The sequence below is a fragment of the Sminthopsis crassicaudata genome, chromosome 1, assembly GCF_048593235.1.
Source record: "Sminthopsis crassicaudata isolate SCR6 chromosome 1, ASM4859323v1, whole genome shotgun sequence".
Taxonomy (NCBI): domain Eukaryota; kingdom Metazoa; phylum Chordata; class Mammalia; order Dasyuromorphia; family Dasyuridae; genus Sminthopsis; species Sminthopsis crassicaudata.
In genome coordinates, this window is record NC_133617.1 from 62,375,917 (window position 1) to 62,393,758 (window position 17,842).

General features: G+C 46.5%; 1 protein-coding gene across 2 annotated transcripts in view; it reads right to left on the reverse strand.

Annotated features, from left to right (window-relative positions):
* Positions 1 to 17,842, reverse strand: part of NCAN (neurocan) — a 62,141-nt gene that overhangs the window by 29,905 nt on the left and 14,394 nt on the right. For both annotated transcript variants that reach the window (XM_074307056.1, XM_074307045.1), the window contains exons 3-8: positions 14,740 to 15,135; positions 13,022 to 13,196; positions 12,510 to 12,637; positions 11,954 to 12,247; positions 7,906 to 8,646; positions 3,203 to 4,537 (exon numbers count right to left, since the gene is read on the reverse strand). In XM_074307056.1, the coding sequence (XP_074163157.1) occupies positions 3,203 to 4,537; positions 7,906 to 8,646; positions 11,954 to 12,247; positions 12,510 to 12,637; positions 13,022 to 13,196; positions 14,740 to 15,135 (3,069 nt within the window). The remainder of the gene's footprint in view (positions 1 to 3,202; positions 4,538 to 7,905; positions 8,647 to 11,953; positions 12,248 to 12,509; positions 12,638 to 13,021; positions 13,197 to 14,739; positions 15,136 to 17,842) is intronic.

Sequence of the window (17,842 nt, forward strand, 5' to 3'; positions counted from 1 at the left end):
AGTTCTGAGATTTAGTACCCTATAAAAATGAATGTTTTGGTGTGGAAGAAGAGATCCTGGATGCTGCCAATCCTCAACCTGATAATGTGACAGCAAAGGTCCTCAGGATTTCAAGCTTTAGAGATCTCTGATTTTCTCTCCAAAATGAAAACATCTGAACTGTAAAATAAGGAAAGTAGGCCCAGGCAGGAGAAATGACACATGGAAGGTCACACAGTGAAGAAAGGACTAGAAGTGGGGCGTCAGAGGTAGCGTCAAGATGGCAAAGCAGCAGGAATAAGTACATGGAGGAACTTCTCCCAACAAAATGCTGCCAAACAGATTTAGAAAACACATCAGACAGAATTCTGACGGGAAAATCCAAGAGAAAGTCACAAGAGAAAGTCACAATGAGTCATTTTTCTAGTCCAGGCTGGAAGGAGGGTGGTGGAGAGGGAGGGAAGAAGGAAGGGGGGGAGAAAGAGAGAGGGAGGGGAGGGATATAGAGAGAGGAAATGAAGTAGGGAAAAGGAAAAAAGGAGGGAGAAGAGAAGGGAGCAGGAGGGAGAAAAAAAATTGTGGATCATGAGGACAGGCTCTGTCCAAGGGCTGAAGGAAACAGAGTCCATGTACTCAAGCAAGGCAAGCTTCCAAAACTTGTATCTTAACCTTATGCAAAGTACAGGGTAGGAGCAATTGGCAACTTTGCCACTCAATACCCAGTTCCAGCTCATAGACCCAAAGCATACTAAGGAGGGGCCATGTGCCCAGGGATTGTGCTCTAGGATAATCAGCTGTTGCAAGTCCCTAGGCTGCATATTGAATGAGAATTGAGTTCATAAGCAAATAGAAGTTGTGAGGTTTGGACCCCAAGAGCAAAACTGGGTTTCAGATCCAACCTTTAGTCCAGTTTGAAGCTTGTAGAAGAATAACCAAGGAAGGAATCCAAAACCAAAGGGAAGACTAGCTCTGTCACTATGAACCAGCAGAGCTTTCCAGCTGGCTGATTGATAGTGGCTGAATTTAACAGCAGTCTAGTGAAACTCCAGAGGAGGCAAACCCACAGGCTTGTTGTTCAATCCCAATCCCGTATTGGCAACTTGCAGAGTTCAAACCAAAGGGACAGTGACCAAACTTGCCCTGGATTAGACAAATGGGAAAACTAAAAATTTTCAAATCTTCAGCCTGAGCCATCCCTGAAACCTTGGAATAACACAACACTTAATACTCTATGAAAACAGCAATAGGACTAATCCAGATATTCCCTCCAAGAGTGAGTAGATTCTTGCAGAAATCAGGAATCAAGCTGGATGACTGAGAAAACAAAAAAAGAATCCCATCATAAAAAAGCAATTATGGTGACAGGGAAGCTCAAGACATAAACTCAGAAGAGAATGACTCCAAAATATCTGTAAGTAAAGTCTCAAAGAAAATCACAGCTTGGGCACAAATTCAACTGAAATTCCTGGAAGATATAAAGCAAGAGCTTTTTTTAAAAAAGAGTTTAGAATACTTTTTATAAATGAGATGAGAGTGCTAGAGGAAAAAATTTAGAAAAGAAATGAGAAAGATGGAAGAAAGAACTGGAACGGGAATTAGCAACTTGGCACAAGAGGTTTAAAACCTTGCCCAAGTTAACAAACACCCTGAAAATTAGAATGGACCAAGTAGAAAGAAGGCAGATTTTTGCTGATTAGAAGAAATTAATTTTTTAAAAATCTAGAAAAACCTAGGGTTAGAAACTCAAGCTTCTTGATTCCTAACCCTTGGTCTGAGGAGCTCTTCCCAATATATGTTACAGAAAAGTAATATACCAGGAGCCTTAAGTCCTTTAAGTCAGTGTCCTAAGAGTTAATAGATGAACTCATCATGGAATTTAGTGCATCATGAAATCTAATCTCACCAGCTGTAAAACACAAACCCATTTGTAATAAGACTGACATGTAGGAATTCATAGCCTATTCATGGCCTCAGCCTCCAGATCAGGTTTTCTTGGTCTTTGATGGTCCAGGATGAGATAGAGTGCCTTATAAGTCCTAAAGATGAACATCATGAATAATGAGACCTTAGTGGGAGGATGAAGAGTTTAGGATCCTGGAGTTTAGAGAGCGGGATCACTGGCCAGAAAACCATAGGGCCTATTTAGAATCCATTCAATTTTTGATTGCCAAAGCTCATTTATCCATATTAATATTTTCAATATTTTAAGGACCTATGGTCATATCAGTGTGGGTAGCTTCTCTGCCAGCACTTGGCCAAAACTCCTTCATGCCTTAGAAGATGATTTCATGAGTTCATGTGATTAAAAAGGTGCTATCACTTTTCTTCTGGTAAAACTCTCTGAACTTAGCTAGTTCTTGGACAAAACATGTACCATCCATTAGACAAAACTTTGAGGATCTGCCAGAACTTATAGTGTGGCTTGGTGGACAGAGAGCTAGACACGAAGACAGGAAGACGTAGGCTGAAGCCCTGACTCTATGGAACTGATTGTTGTTTCAATGTTTTAATTGTGTCTGCTTCTTTATGACCCCACTTAGGGTTTTCTTGGCAAAAATACTGGAATGATTTGCTATTTCCTTCTCCAGCCCATTTTACAAATGAGGAAACTGAGACAAACATGGCGAAGAGATTTGCCAGGGTCACCTGGCTAGAAATGTCTGGGTTCAGATTCGAACTCAGGAAGATGAGTTTTTCTAACTTCAGACCTGGCACTTTATCCACTGCACTGCCACCTAGTGCCCTCTGCGGAACTGCACAAGTCACTTAACCTCAGTGCTCTGGCCACCTTTCTAAGACTAAACTGCAGAAAAGGTGCTGACTTGCACTGGCCACGTTTTCTAACCAGGTAGTTCCTTGCATCGGTGAAGAGACAGGTCTGATCGCTGTTCTCAGTCAGGGTTTATGGTCTGTTGAGAGCCCGGAGTTGTTTCCATGCTTCGGTGGGTAATTGGAGGCTAATGTAGTGGAGGGTTAATGGTGATTGACATTCATAAAGCTCTTTATGGTTAAAGTGCTTCTGTGAATGAAATGCCAATAACTCAGAAAGTGCCCCTTGCTAGAGCTGGGCAGAAGAGGCCCAGAGGACAATGGAGTACGACTCGGTGCTGGCTACAGATGGTCTTCCCCCTCCGTCCTCAGGCCCCATCACCCAGAGCCAGCTGCCTGCCTCGGTGCCTCTGGGGAGGGTCACCCTCGTTTCTCTCCCTGGTTCGGCACTTACCTTCCTCACTGCTCCGGTTGCTCTCCCCAGCCCATGATCCGCTTTCCAATTCCCCTATCATTGATGACTCCTCTCCGCTCCCAGCCTCACCGAGAGCCTGAGCCCCTGCATCCAAAGCAGAGCCTGGGCCAACCTCCTGGGGGTCGGGAATCTCTAGGACCTGAAGACCGTGCCTTTGTATTTGGAGGGCAGTATCTCTGGTTGGCTCTCTTTCTTCCAGTAGGTCGGGCAGTAAGGGAACCTGGGTCTGGGAAGTCTCCCACAAAGCCCCCTTCTGCCCCTCTCCGGAGATGTCCTCCCCCTCTGGCTCTGGGCTGGCTGGGGTGGCCCAGGCGTTCTTGGCCAGGGTTGAGGCTCCTGGTGTCCAGGACGAAAAGGCTACCTCTCCCAAGGGGCTGCTGTCCGGGGGAGAGGCAGTACTGGCTGCATCCATGGTGCTGGAGGGCAGCCCAGGGGCTTGCCCAGCTTCAGAAGCTGCCTGGGGTGAGGAGGTTGCTACGTTAGACTGAGTCTCACCGGTCCTGGCCACTTCTTCAGGGTCAGACCTGGGCTGCAGGCTCTGGTTTCCTAGGACTAGAGTGGGAGAAGGGATGGGTGTATAGAAATCAGACTTCTCCATTCCTTTAGACTCCTCCCAAGCCTCCGCAGTTGAGTTCTGCTGCAACAGCAGGCCAGATCCTGGACTTGGGGATGGGGTGTCTTCTCCTTTTGGTAAGGGGGTCCCTAGCTCCACGGTTGTGGGGGATCCAATGTATTCAGTTGGGCCAACCTCTTGTTCTTGCTCAAGCTGCTTGCTGTCCCACCCTAGAGTTAGGGACGAAGAATCAGTCTCTGGATCTCCTTTATCTTGGGGATTGGGGCTAGGGAATGTGCTTGGTGCAGGGGGCTCTGTCCCATTAGTCTCTGGCGTAATCTCAGTCCCTTCTGGGATGTCTCTCCCTTCAACTGGCCAGTCAGTATAGGGGGAAAAAGAACTGTGGGGTATTTCTGGGGCAATTGTGGTTCCACCATACAGAGACAGCCCCACGTCATCTCTGACTCTGAGAGGAGGAGAAGTGTCCAGGGTCGGTGTGGGCAGAGACATTAAGGCTGGTTTGGGGGCCCGGAGCATGGCCAGGACAGGCAGATCCCTATCACCATGGGCCTCCCCCAAAGAATCCTCATGGTGTCCCGGCTCCACGCTGGAGTTGGGATCATTGTTGGGGCCTGAGGTTCCCTGGTCAGGGTCCCAGACATTGTCCTGACTCTCAGGAAAAGCATCATTTTTCTTGGGGGCTGGTGATGGCCCAGAGTTGGGACTCTGTTGGCTCCCCTCTCTCTGGATTCCTGAAGAGCCTACAAGAAAAATATCACAGAGCAGGTTAGAGGCGGAGATGGCCAATTGGCCACAGCTTGGAGTTGTCACTCGGGGGATCCTACCACAAGGGAGCATTTTCTCCATGGCCGGTCCCTTCCTATGCTTTCCCAGCCACATCCCTGGGAGCTCCCTCTCTTCAGTCTAAGTCCTGGGATGGGGTGATCTCACAGTGACATAATGAAAGAAATCCTGGTACTTGTGCTCTACAACACTGGGTAAATCATTTTCTCTCTCCAAATCTCAGGTTCTCATTTGTTAAACAGAAATCATAATACTCACGCTACCTAAACTGAGGCTGGGAATTTTTTTTGTAAAGAAAGTTTTTGTTTGTTTGTTTGTTTTTTGTTTTTTTGCAAACCTGAAGGTGCTAAATCAGGTCACAAATATTTTGGGAGTTTGTGGATAGATTTCAGGGAACCTGTAAACTTGGATGAGAAAAAAATTACATCTTCCTTTATATTAGGAATTCCATTTACATCTAAATTCTAATTTCCTTTGAAATCTTATATGTTGTGTTTTATGCCTTTAAAAAACTTAGACATAGAAAAGATTAAAAACTCCCATGTTATAGCAATGAGAGTTGTTCATATTATTTTTAATATTAGGATTAAACAGCTTCCCCTCTGGAACCACAACTTTTTAGGTCTCTATGGTTCTTCATGCCAGATAAAATGCTTCCAACTCAGGGACTGGCCCATAAGAGCCCAAAGCTGGCTTTGGGTTTTAGAAGATCTAGAGAGCACCAACCAATCCCAGTGCCTGTAGGTTGCCATGGAAGCAATATGCTATGGCTGAAAGGGGTGGTGGGAGAATGGAGGCAAGCTGCCCTGGGGTCTCACTGTCTACTGAGAGGTAGGGAAAAGAAAAGGGGAGCTGGCTTTCAGGATATTTGGATCCCAGCTCCAAAGTGGGCTTTTATGGTGAGAACTGAGACCATCTGTAAGCTAAGGCAGAATGAGGGGGGAATTAGGATGGGGGAAACTTTGCCTTCCTTTTTCTCAGGGATTAGCAGGGGGAATGGGCTTCATTTTCCCAGACACACATCTTAGGTTCTGCCATCCATCACTTTCCCCGCCTCCAACCCAGGACCAAAGAAGCATTTCCCTTTTCATGCCCAATGTCATAGAAGGAAGGTCCCTTCTTCTAGCGATGGGTTCTCTTTCCCTTGACATCCCCCAGATTGTCAGCTCCCCAGAAACGTGGACCCAGGCCCCTCCCAATTTCACCCAAATGGCATGGGGGAAGGCAAGTTCTACTCTGCAAAATTAATGGGCTGTGTTGGAAGAAAAACTCTAAGCCTGTAGGGTCAGATGCATATGAGGATGGGAAGGATCAGTGAATCCTGGAGTGGCAGGGGGTCTTAGGATCATGGCCTCAGAGTGGATGCTGGGCCATCCCGTTCAAGCCCTCTCATTTAACAGATGAAGAAGGAAAATTGTCCAAGGTCACATAGTAGTAAGTGGCAGAGCTGGGCTCCAAGCCCCAGACCAACTGGAAAACTCTAAAAGCAACACTTTTTTTCATTGTGCCAGATTGCCTTAGAGCTTGGATGTCAGAACTGGAAGGGAACCTGGAGACCATTCTTCATTTACAGATAGGGAAATAGCCAGTAAGAGAATGGAATGGTCAGAACTCTTATTAATAATAAGTATTCTGGAGTATTGTGACTGAGGGTCAAGGCTTCCTGATCCAGGAGGGTTCTAAAGGATAAGTGGGAGGGAGGGCATTGAAGTGGGAGATGAGACATGGGGAGGGGCTGGGGGCCCAGGCTCCAGTTCAGATGGGAAGTGACTGGCTGAGAAGGAGATAAGTGGATTAGGTGAGCCTAACATTCCTGCAGGTGCCTGCTCCCTTGAGTGTCTTTTTGATGGTTTCCCTTATAAAACTTAATGGCTTGCTACAATCTGCAATTCTAGTTTTAATGAGCTACCTCCACAAAACATTTATTTTTAGTTGGAAAAATAAAGCATCAGCTGGGCCTGAGCTGCTACCCTTTCCCGAGAAGTCAAATCCTCTTCCACTGGAGGGTGGGCTGGGAGATAGAGAAGTATCTTCTCCAACAATCTGGATGATGCGGACATGGCACGGGTGCCATCCCAACAACCATTCCCCACAGACCAGTGTCCTCTTCACAAATGCCCTTAGGAAAGGGACTTCTTTGCCTCCACTCAGCTTAATTTGGGCACTGAAAAGCGAACACAAAATATCAGAGCTGGAAGGGACTTGAGAGACAATCTAGTTTTTCTCCCCTTGTTTAAACAGGTGGGAAAATCACTCGTCCAAGGTCACCTTGTAAGTTAGTAGCAAAGCCAGGAGCAGAATCAAGGTTTTCCAGCTCCCAGACTTATTCCTCCCTCGCTGGATAAAGACACCAACACCAGAATAGACGATGTCCCTCTTATATCTAATCCCTTCCTCCATCCAGATTCTAGATGTCAAAGTGACCGTGTCTCATTAATTCCTCCCTTTGTCTTCAGTCTCGTCCTCTGTAGGATGAAAAGACTGGGCTGGAAGGATTCTGAGATCATCCAGGAGCCTGGAACCTTCCAGCCCTGAAATTCTTTAGACTATATTCTCGGGCTCTCCCAGCTCTGACATTCTATGTTCTCAGTGTCCTTCTAGAAAGAGGCTTCCCCTCAGCTGGGGTCGTATCTCTCCTGGTCTTCATTCTAATTAATAGGAATAATAGCTGCCCAGTGCTTAAACACTGCAGGACCCCTCTCACCACCATTCCAAGCATTCAGGGGGCTTTGGGAAGTTGGCTCTGCCTGGCCCCTATGGCCTTTAGAAGGGTCATTGATAAGCAGGAGAGTCTCCTGAGCACGGTTCCTGGATCATGTCAGAGTAGGGTAATCTGAATAAAGTGGCGTGTTTGGTCTACAGATGAGAAGCCTTGGGGAAGGAAGGGGAAGGGAAGGACAGTAGGGATCCCAGTAAGAAGAGGAGTTGTACTTTTCTCTGCTGGCCCCAGTGGGCAGAATGATGATGGAATTTGCAAAAAGGGAAATTTGGACTTAACTCCCTAACAATTAGAGCTTTTCCAGAAGGGAATGGGCTGCCTCAGGAGGTGGCAGATTCCCTCTCATTGTGGGTCTTGGGTGGAGGCTGGATGACCCTTTGTGGGTGACATTAGGGAAGAGATTTTTCTGGGGTCCAGCCAGGTTGGACGAGATGTCCTCTGTGTTCCCCTATAACTCTTGAGATTCTGAGATTACCATTGAGACCTGGGGCTCTTGAAGGGTGCTATCTAGAGGGGTTCTAAGGATAGTGATTGGCTCAAGGGGTTCTGGAGAATTTCTAATGGCAGAGGCCCCTGCAAGGGCTCTGGCTGGGGTGAGAGACTCACTAGAGTGGGGTCTGTCCACCTCATTGGAGAGAGTGCTCTGGGGGCCCAACATGGGCCTGGTGGCTGTGATCAGGGGCAACTCCACGTGGTTCCCAGCCTCCTTGGTGCCTGGGGCAGTGGGGCTTGCGCCTGTCCTGAGGCCCCATCCCATCCTGGTGGTCGCTTGCTCCAGAAGCTGCTGCTGGAAGTACCGTCCATTCAGACCCCTCCTCCTGGCTGTGGTGCCCACTGGAGCCGCCGCAGTGCTGCTCACGGGTTGAGCATCAGATGCCACAGTCATTTCAGTGATGGGTACCAGAGTCCCCTTGGCTTTAAGGTCCTCTGCAAACCTGGGGCTTGAGGTGACACCTTCTGCCTTTCCTCCTGCTGAGTGTTGGGCTCCTGTGCCCTCTATTTGGAAACCTTCGGGCACAGGTGTCCTGTCTACCATATTCATCCATGGATCATCCTGTCCGGTCAGCTCCGGCTCCTGAGACCTGGTGCTGACCAAGGAAGGCGTTGCAGGGAATGGAACTGGGGTCCCCCCTGCCTTTCCAGACCCAGCCTCATTGAGAAGCAGGGAGGAGTCCTGGGACTGTTCCTCAGCAGGAACCCCACTGAACACCAGAGGCTCCTGGGAATCCAAGGGCAAGACATTCTTGTGGCCTGTGACGGGCAGGTCCTCTGCAGACAGAGCCTCGAGGTCTTTCCCATCAGCAGCAGGGTTATCTCGGTAGCTGGGTGGTGATGTGGGGTGATGGGCTGTAAGAAAGAGAACCACCAAGACTTCAGCACCCATAACTATTAGCATTTACTTACCACTTTATAATTATAATTTCATTTAATTTTCACATTTCTGTAAAGTAAGTGACCTTATTTCTATTTTACAGATGAAGAAACTGAGGCATATGGGAGTGAAGTGACTTGTCTAGGATCATCCTGCTAGCACTTACTAGATTTGAATGTGTCTTTCTGACTCCAAGCACAGTGTTCTAGCCACTTTGCCACCTAGCTGTCCCACTAAATATGTGAAGAAAACATTGGTTTTTGAGTTAACAGATGTAGCTCTGATTTTTTCCTAGCTGTGGACAAAAGCAGACTCCTTGAGGGTAGGAGGTGAAAAGAAAGGAATAGAAGAAAATGATATAATAGACAGAATTGACAGGTTTGGGGACTGATTGGATGTGGGGAATGGAGGGGGGGAGTAGTCTCAGGGAACCCTGATTAATTCCATCTTGGATGACTGACTGGGGTAATGCTGGTGCCCTTTGAAGAAACTAGGAATGCAGGAAGGAAAGCTTGGGCTGGATTAGGAGGAAGGGGGAACAGGATAAAGTGTGAGGGGGGTCAATAGGGGAAAAGACAGGGTGGGGACGGGACAGTGTTTTTTTTTCAGCCCAAATAATCCTCTCCCAAACAACCCAATGAAGAACAGAACCTATGGATCCCCCCAAGGCAAGTGGGGATGGGGATAAATATATCCTGTCCCAATATGTTCTGTTCCAGCCAAAAATAGGGAATGTGAGCTGTGCAGACGGTGCTTGCTGGCGGCTGAGAGGTGAAAGTAGGGGGAAGGAGAAGAAGGGGAACATCAAGGAGCCTGGGGCCTGGATTCCATGGAAGGGAATGTCAGGGAAAGTCAATGAAGAGAGCTCTTAAAATGTATAGGTTGGAGCTGGAAAGGGCTTTAGACTAGAAAATATCAGAGCTGGAATGGTCTTCAGAACACAAAAAATCAGGACTGGGAAGGCCCTTAAGAACAAGGATGTCAGAGCTGCGAGGGCCCTTAGAATATAGAATATTGGAGCTGGGAGGGTCCTTAGAACTTAGGCTTTCAGGGCTGGCAGGGCCCTTAGAGCCTGGGATGTCAGAACTGGGAGGGCCCTTAGAACTTAGGCTTTCAGGCTGGCAGGGCCCTTAGAACCCAGAGTGTCAGTGCTTTGGGGGGATTTTATAGTCTAGACTGTCAGGACAGGGAAAAGCCTGGAAGATTATTTAGTACCCCATTCTCTCCTCAGCTAGAGGAAATAATGGCATGTTCTCTCCCCCAGGCCCTGTGGTCTCTCCTGTCCCAGGCTCATTTCAGGGATTCCTTGCTCTGGCTCTTTTTTTTTGGTGGCAGCTGGGAGATGAGGGGAGGGATGGGTGGGGGAGGAAGAGGGTCTCTCAGGAGGCAGAAGGTCTTTTATCAGGACAAGGCATATTATAAACCTTAATTACACTTTCATCAAGCCTAGTAGTGCAGCGTTGGGGTGAGGGGGAAAGAGAATGATTAGGCCCCAAAGCCAGCTGTGTCTTTTAGCCACATTGATCTGAAGAGTGATCACTGTCCCGGGTCTGCTTTCTCTGGACACAAAGACTCTCGTCCCCACCTTATCTCTGACTCTTCTTACCTATGTGGACAAGTCACAATCTCCATGGGCCTCAGTTTCCCTAACTATAAAATGAAGGAGTTGTATCAGATGGCTTCCACTCAGTCAATAAACATTTGAAGTTCTTTCTATGTTCCAGGCACTGTACTATGGAGGTACAACTTTCAAGGAGCTCCCAGTCTAACAAGGGAGACGATATTGATATACTATGTACACATATGGGATATATGGGAGGTCCAAGGTCCCTTCCAGCTCTAATCTATGACCCTGTGAGTCTCTCAATAACTTTTCTGCTTTGGGAAATTACAGACATGTCATTCATGTTTCTTTATCTGTAAGAGGGTGATGCTAATCGCCCCTCACAAGATTACTATAAGAACCAATGAGATAATATATATTAAGTGCTTCACAAATCTTTGTCTATCTAGTTCTATGTAACTGCTGTTAATATTATTTTTACTATTAAGGTCTGAACTAGCAATCAGGACATATCCTGATCGTTTTTTGCCCTAGTTGATCCCTCACTTGCTGTGTGAATTCATGCAAATCATTTCTCTCTAGGTCTCAGTATCCTCTTCTGTAAAATTAATTCTAACATTCTACAGTCTAAGATCCAATGTCTCCACCTGGGACATTCTGTGACTCTGGACATAATAGGCCTCCAAGAAATGACTAGGACAAAGGATCAAAGAAGCTTAGAAACTTGTGTGGATATGCTTTCCCAGTATCCTTGGTCCTTATCCCAGACGCTGCTGAAGGTACCTGTTACATGTGGGAGAAGCAAAAGACAAGAAGCTATAGTCTTCCCCCCATTCCCCCCAATCTTGGACATTTCCAACTGGTTATTCAGTAGGTAGCTTAAACCATCATATCTAAATCATTATCTTTATTCCCACCAAATTCTCCCCAACTTCTTTATCACTGTTATTCTAGCTTTCCAGTTCCTAAGGTTCTCTCCATCTATGTGCCGTCCCTAACTGCTCTCTGTCTCTTACTCCCAATATCCAACATCTTGCCAAAGCCTTTACATTGTACCGATACTACATCTCTCATATATACCCCATTCTTTCCTTTGACTGCCTTGGTACAGACCCTCATTTTCTCACCTCTGGACTATTGCAATAGCCTGCTGGTCTGCCTGCCTCCAGACATTCTCCTCATTCCGGACACAACTGGCAAACTGATCTTGTAAGATTAACCATGCTACTTGCCCACTTAATAAGCTCCAGTGGTTCCCTATCACCTTCAGTATGAAATATCACAGCATAGTAGGAACGTAATAAACATTTGTTGAGTGACTGACTGATGGTCTTTGATGTCAGTAGACCAACTACTAGCCTCTCTGGTCCAGTCCTAAATTGTGACCAACACTATATAATTCAGTCTTGAATTAGGGTAACAGGTTGAAAAATCATGAGCTCATCTAGAGAAGAAATTCATAACTTTTAGCCAAATAAATAATGAAGTATAGCCCCAGGAACCTAATCAGCTTTGTAGGAAGCCAGAGTAGATGTCTAGAAGTTCTCTTCAGAAGAAATGGGTGAGGGTAGAGGAAAAATGAAAATAAGACTCTGCCCTTGGGCTTAGAGCTTCCTCTTCTCCCTTTGTAATCCCTCTCCCAGTGTCCTTAGATTTAATTTTTGTCTCTGCAGCCCAAGCTCTTAGCATAATGCTGTGTTTGTTGAACGAATGCATACCTCGGTAACAGTAGGCATCAAATTTGACTGAAGGCTCAGGAAAACCAGTGCGGTTGGAGAAGTTGTAGAGGGTCCGGACCCCAGGAGCCTCCCCGCCACAGCGTCGTCGGGGGGTCTGGATGGGATAACGAACACTGCCATCTGCCAGCCAGCCTGGGTCGCACTGGTCCAGGCCCTCCTGCCAGGCCAAGTAGAGGTGACCCACAGTGGCCAGAACTGCTCCCTGGCTCTGGCACTGAGCCCGAGCTCCCCACAGCGTGAGTCGGCTGGGTGGTGAGACGTAGAAGACTTCTCCTACCAGGAGGAAGAGGAGGAGGAAGGTCATCCTGGGCCTTCAGACATCCCAAACTGGACAAGATGGAAGGGTGGTGAGCGAAGTGGAGGAGAGGAAGGGTTTTACTGTAAAGGACCCCAGCTGGGTGGGCAATCTGAGTTGGAATCCATGTAGGAGCTTGGTGGGTTGCTTTAGCTTTCTCGGTTGCAGGGGAATGGAAAGACACAGAGTGGAGAGGCATGGAACGGATTTGGGATGAGCAATAGTAAGCTTTATACTTGCCTCTCAGTTCCCGGGCAAAACAATAAACATCATAGTGCTCATGAGGATCTCGTCGGCCATAGCTACGGACCCCTGGTAGGCTGTTCCGGTCTCCATAACAACCAGGCCGTGACAATGTGATGGGATACCTAAGGGAAGACTAATTTCAATTAGTAAGTTAATGGCTATAGTGTCCCACTCCCCTAGGATACTGGAATAAGGGAGAAAGGCATGAGAAGGTCTCAGGGCATAAAGGTCACTTGCACCCTTTGGAGTTCAGAACATCTTCTCACCTTCCTGAGGTAGGTTGACAGAGGTAGGGAGAGAGATGGAGGAGATGACCATTAAAAAAGCAAGAAAACGAACCCTGAGGTCCCTTCCATCTCTGAGATTCTAAGGTTTTAGGATCCATTTTACTAACGTCATCAGGCCCATCTTATTGCCACCTCCAAGCAGCAGCCCCAGCTTTGAGGGGCTGGCTCACCTGGCTGCACTATTGGTCAATGGCTCTGAGCCCTTCAGGACCCACTCACCGGACACTGCGGTCAGCCAGCCAGCCAGCATCACAATTGTCATAGCCATCCTCAAAGGCCGCCTGCAGGTGTCGGGGGGCGGCCATGACAGCAGAATTGCGACGGCAGGCTTCTCGAGCTGCCTGGAAGCTCAAGGTATAGCGGCCCAGGGAAGACCGATAGTGGAATACAACGCCTGGGAGAATGAAGACATAGATGGAAGAGGAAGATTAAGGACAATAATTTCAGGGAAGTGGAGAGGGGTATCAGGGACACTTTAAGCCTTCTATCCCAGAGGACTATCTCAAACTAAGAGTGATAGTCCACATGAAAACTTTTCAAATCTTAAAGCATTCTATGTCAGTCGTCATCATCATCATCTTCTTCTTCATCAGTCTTTATCCTTAGGAGAAACCTTTCTTCTCTCTCCTGCTCCCCTCTCCTCCAGAAAGTCTGCCCTGCTTGGCCCCTTCCATAATAGGATTACTCCAGTGTCGGTCAGGCTGACATGTGTATCTGAGTGGCTTATATATAGCACTCGTGTCCCTCCTTTCCCACTGCAAAGTTGTGAACTCACTAAGTCTGACCTTTTTTGCTTTGTCCATGCTTTCCAAGCCCCCCTAAATCTCTCCTCTCCAAACTTTCTCTCTCTCACATGTGGGAGAATAAGGAAATGTTGATGGCCACTGACGAACAGTAAAGTTAGAAGGAAGAAGGGAACAGGTTTTTGGAGAAAGTAATAAGGTGGGTCTGCAGTGCCATTGGGCCTTCCTGGTGGAGACAGCAGAGGACAGTGGAAAGAACAATGATTGATTTGATGGCAGCGTATCCAACTTCCTAAAGGTGACTTTGGGCTAGGCAATTAACTCCCCTGCGCCTCAGTTTTCTCATCTATAAAACAAGATCCAATTAGATGCTTCTGAAGTCTCTCCAGATCTAAATAAATGCTAAATAAAAATGCTGGTTATTAGAGTTATACCTTTATAGCTTTACATCCTAGAAGCATATGGGGATGTGGGTCAAGGCTAGAGAATTAGTTCTGGAAGTCATCTACATAGGGCTGGGAGTTAGACGGTACAAAATATGTTAATCTTATGTATTCCATAATTCCATAAGCATTCTGTTCATTTACATAAATTCTGATTCTATTTCATTTTGATGGTTCTGTGAATATCATGAGAGTTCTGGTTCAAGTTCTTCAGCTACAGACTGACTATGAGATTTTGGGAAAGTCATCTCATTTCTCAGTGGTCCACGCAATTCTCTAAAATGTTCCCTTGCAAAGGAGTCACCTCCATCTTAGAGACAGGGAATTCCTTATACTAATGAAATCATAGGTATAGTAAATAATAATAATGACAATCATAAGAGTTCTACAATTTCATGATGCCCAGTCTAGTCTGCCTTGACTCTACTTCCCTCCAAGTCCCTTCTCTTCCCAGCCAATTTATTGTTTCCTGAGTAATATCATCCTCATCTTGTGTTTTCTGCTTTCCCTGATCTCTTTCTGCTTTCCCTCTTCCTGAAGGAAGGGAGATGGGGAGTAAAATGGGGAGACATTTTGGCTGCGGTTCCCCTTCCTGAGCTCCTGAGGGAGGGGGAGTGAAGGAGAGGAAAATGAACAATTCACTGGGCTTTGCTTTTCCGCAGTCTGAGGGTCTCCCACTGCTCAGAGCTTCCCTAGCCCCTTGCTAAAGGCTCAGGGTGGCTCCCCCAACTCCCCCCTGCCAGGTACTGACCAGTTACTTCCAGAGGCAGCAGGTCCTGTTCATCCTCAATGCCAGTCACGACTTCACAGCGGTAGAGACCAGCATCACTGGCCCGCAGGGGCCCAAGCACGAGCGTCGCATTGGAACGGTTCTGGGGGTACCCGGGCAGTGTCACCCGGCCCTGCCAGCCACGGGCCACCTTCACCACGTTGTCCTTGGCCACCAGAACTGGGACTTCCATCCTCTGGCCTGAGGCAGCTCGAACCTTGGTCCACTTGACCCGAGCTGGATCGTGTGGAGGGCCAGGCTCCTGTGGGTGTCGGAGTACAAAGAGGCAAGGAAGGGCCACCAGCTCCGCCAGTCCTGCCCGCACAGTGCCATGGGTCACCTTCTGAATTCGGATCACTTCTTCACCGTCCTGGGCTCCTGAGCCAGAGGCAACAAGAGCTGTTAGTCTGGCTGAAACGTAATACTTCGGCCCAACTGCCACTTTTCCTTTAGCCCTCCAGGCCTGGCCCCCTTCCTCATTTGTTATTAAGCAGTTTCAAAGAATCACAGATGGGCTCTTGGAACATAAAGTCGGAGCTGGAAGCCTGTTTACAATCATTCAGTCCAGCCCATTCATTTCATAGACAAAGGAACCAAGTGGAGAAAATGGCCTGTCCAAAATACTGTTGGAGCTGGGGTTTGAATCGGCTGGGGAGTGCAGTGGATGGAGCTCTGGGAATGGGACACTGAGGAAGATCTGAGTGCAAATGTGACCGCAGACACTTATTACTATGATCCTGGGCAAATCACAATTTGACCTTAATTCACCAGAGAAGGAAATGGCAAACCACTGAAGTGTCTTTGCCAAGAAAACCTCATGGACAGGACTGGAGTGATATTGTCCACGAAGTCTCAAACAATAATCATGAGGACCAGGGTTCTTTTTACTATTTCTCTATCCTTTAATTTAATAAATATTTACAGCTAGGCCCTGATTAGTTAGAATAACAAATCCCCTGAAGTGGTCGAATTATTCAAATTAGCATTGCATATTTCTATTGAGTTGGAACCAATAACCATATTTTACATAATTAAAATTTTGAATAGAGCAAATTCAAATACATGTCATCACTTCAGGGAATTCATTATTCACTCTAATCAAGACCTAACTCTACTGAATGCCTACTATGTGCAAGTCAGTATGCCAGAGGAGAGCAAGTGACACAGTGGATAGAGTGCCAGCCTTGAAGTTGTGAAAACCTGAGTTCAGATGTGACCCCAGATACCTCCTGTGTGTGTGACCCCGGACAAGTAATTTAATCCCTACCTGCTTCAGTTTTCTCATATGTTAATTAGGAATAATAATAGTACCTATCTCCTACTGTTGTGAGGATCAAATGAGATGATAAGCATTTAGCATAGTGTCTGGCACATAGTAGGTGCTTAAATGCTTGTTCTCTTCCCCCTTGATTACTCTTGCTGCTAGTTCATATTTGCCTTGCGTAGCAAAGTTTACAAAACACTTTTTTATGTCAATAATCTCATCAAGCTCGGGGTTCATCCCCTAGAGTTCATGAACCAGTTTTTAAAATATTTTGATTACTGCATTTTAGTATAATATATTTCCTTTATAACTTTATGTAGCTAGATGGTACAATAGATAGCTAGGTCTGAAGTCAGGAAGTTTTGAGTTCAAATCCAGTCTTAGACAGTCACCAACTCTGAGCTCTGGACAAATCACTTAATTTCTGCCTGTTTCCTCAATTATAAAATGAGGTTCGAAATAGTACCTCCTTCCCAGAGTTGTTGTGAAGATCAAAAGAGATATCTGAAAAGTGCTTAGGATAGTGCCCAGCACACAGTAGGTGTTTAATACAATTTTCTTTCCTTCCTTATTTCATTCATTTACAAACATGAATCTGAGAAAGGGCTCCAAAGGCTTTATCAGAGTGAGAGACCTCAGGCCTTATGGATCTGTGATCTTCTGGGTATGGACATTCCCTTCATTGATACAGAACCCAGCCCAGCCTTCTCTGACATAGATATTATAAGTGTTAATAGTTCGAGTTTTCAGACTGGAAACTTAGGTTCAGAGAGGCAAGTGACTTACCTAAGATCAGATAACGAGTAAATAGCAGAGTAAGGATTTTAATCCAGGTTTTTCTTGATTTCAAGTCTAGTGCTGCTTTCTGAAAAGCAACATGACCCAGTGGAGAGTGCTGGGGTTTGAATGTCAGTAAACCAACATTTAGATAAGCTCTTCAAGGTATGAAAAGTGCTTCACCAATCTGATCTCATTTGATTCTCATAAGCGCCTTGGGAGTTAGGTCCCCATTTTACAGATAACAAAACTGAGGTAGAAATTAAGTGACTTGCTTAAGGTGACACAACTTAGGGCCTGTCTCTGGATGGATTTGAACTTCCTAACTACAGTGTTCGCATTTTATCCTCTGCATGAACTGACTGCCTCACAAGTTTTGCTACTATTAAGGCTGGGACTGGGAACATCCATCTCCTAGTGAAGTCACACAATTGGATGAGTCATATAATCATCTTGGGATTCAGCTGCCATATTTATAAAATGAGGGGGGTTCAATTAGATAAACTCTGAGGACTTTCCAGCTCTAAACTACGCCCACATCTGTAGCTAGTTATTGTAGGGCCAGGAAAAGCAGCAAGAAAGGTGCGTTTGAATCAACTTTTAAAGGCCAAGTAATTTAAGTGGGAGGATTCACCATGGAATTTAGGACTCAAAGACCTTAGGGCACTACCACTCTGTGGGAAAGAGGTAGCAGCCCTAGGAGTTCAGTCCATATGGATGGAAACTCTAGGCTGTTATTTCTGAGTCCTCGGCTAGGGCAGATGTGAGGGAGAGACAGAGAAGACAACTAGGAGTGAGGAGGGAATAGGGCAGGCTCAAGCTAGTGACACACTCACCTGGTATGCAGGGGATGGGAAGAAGATGCTCCCTCAGGGTAGCCTCCAATTTTTAACTAATTATTCTCTCTAACCAGGGGCTAAAATAAATGATTTCTACCCCCTCGAGTGCTATGAGCACTTCTTTTACTGTCCTAGAGATAAACCTAATTGGCCTGTCCTTATTAGGGTTCACCTCACTATTAGGGTTTCATCCTCCCAAAGTTCT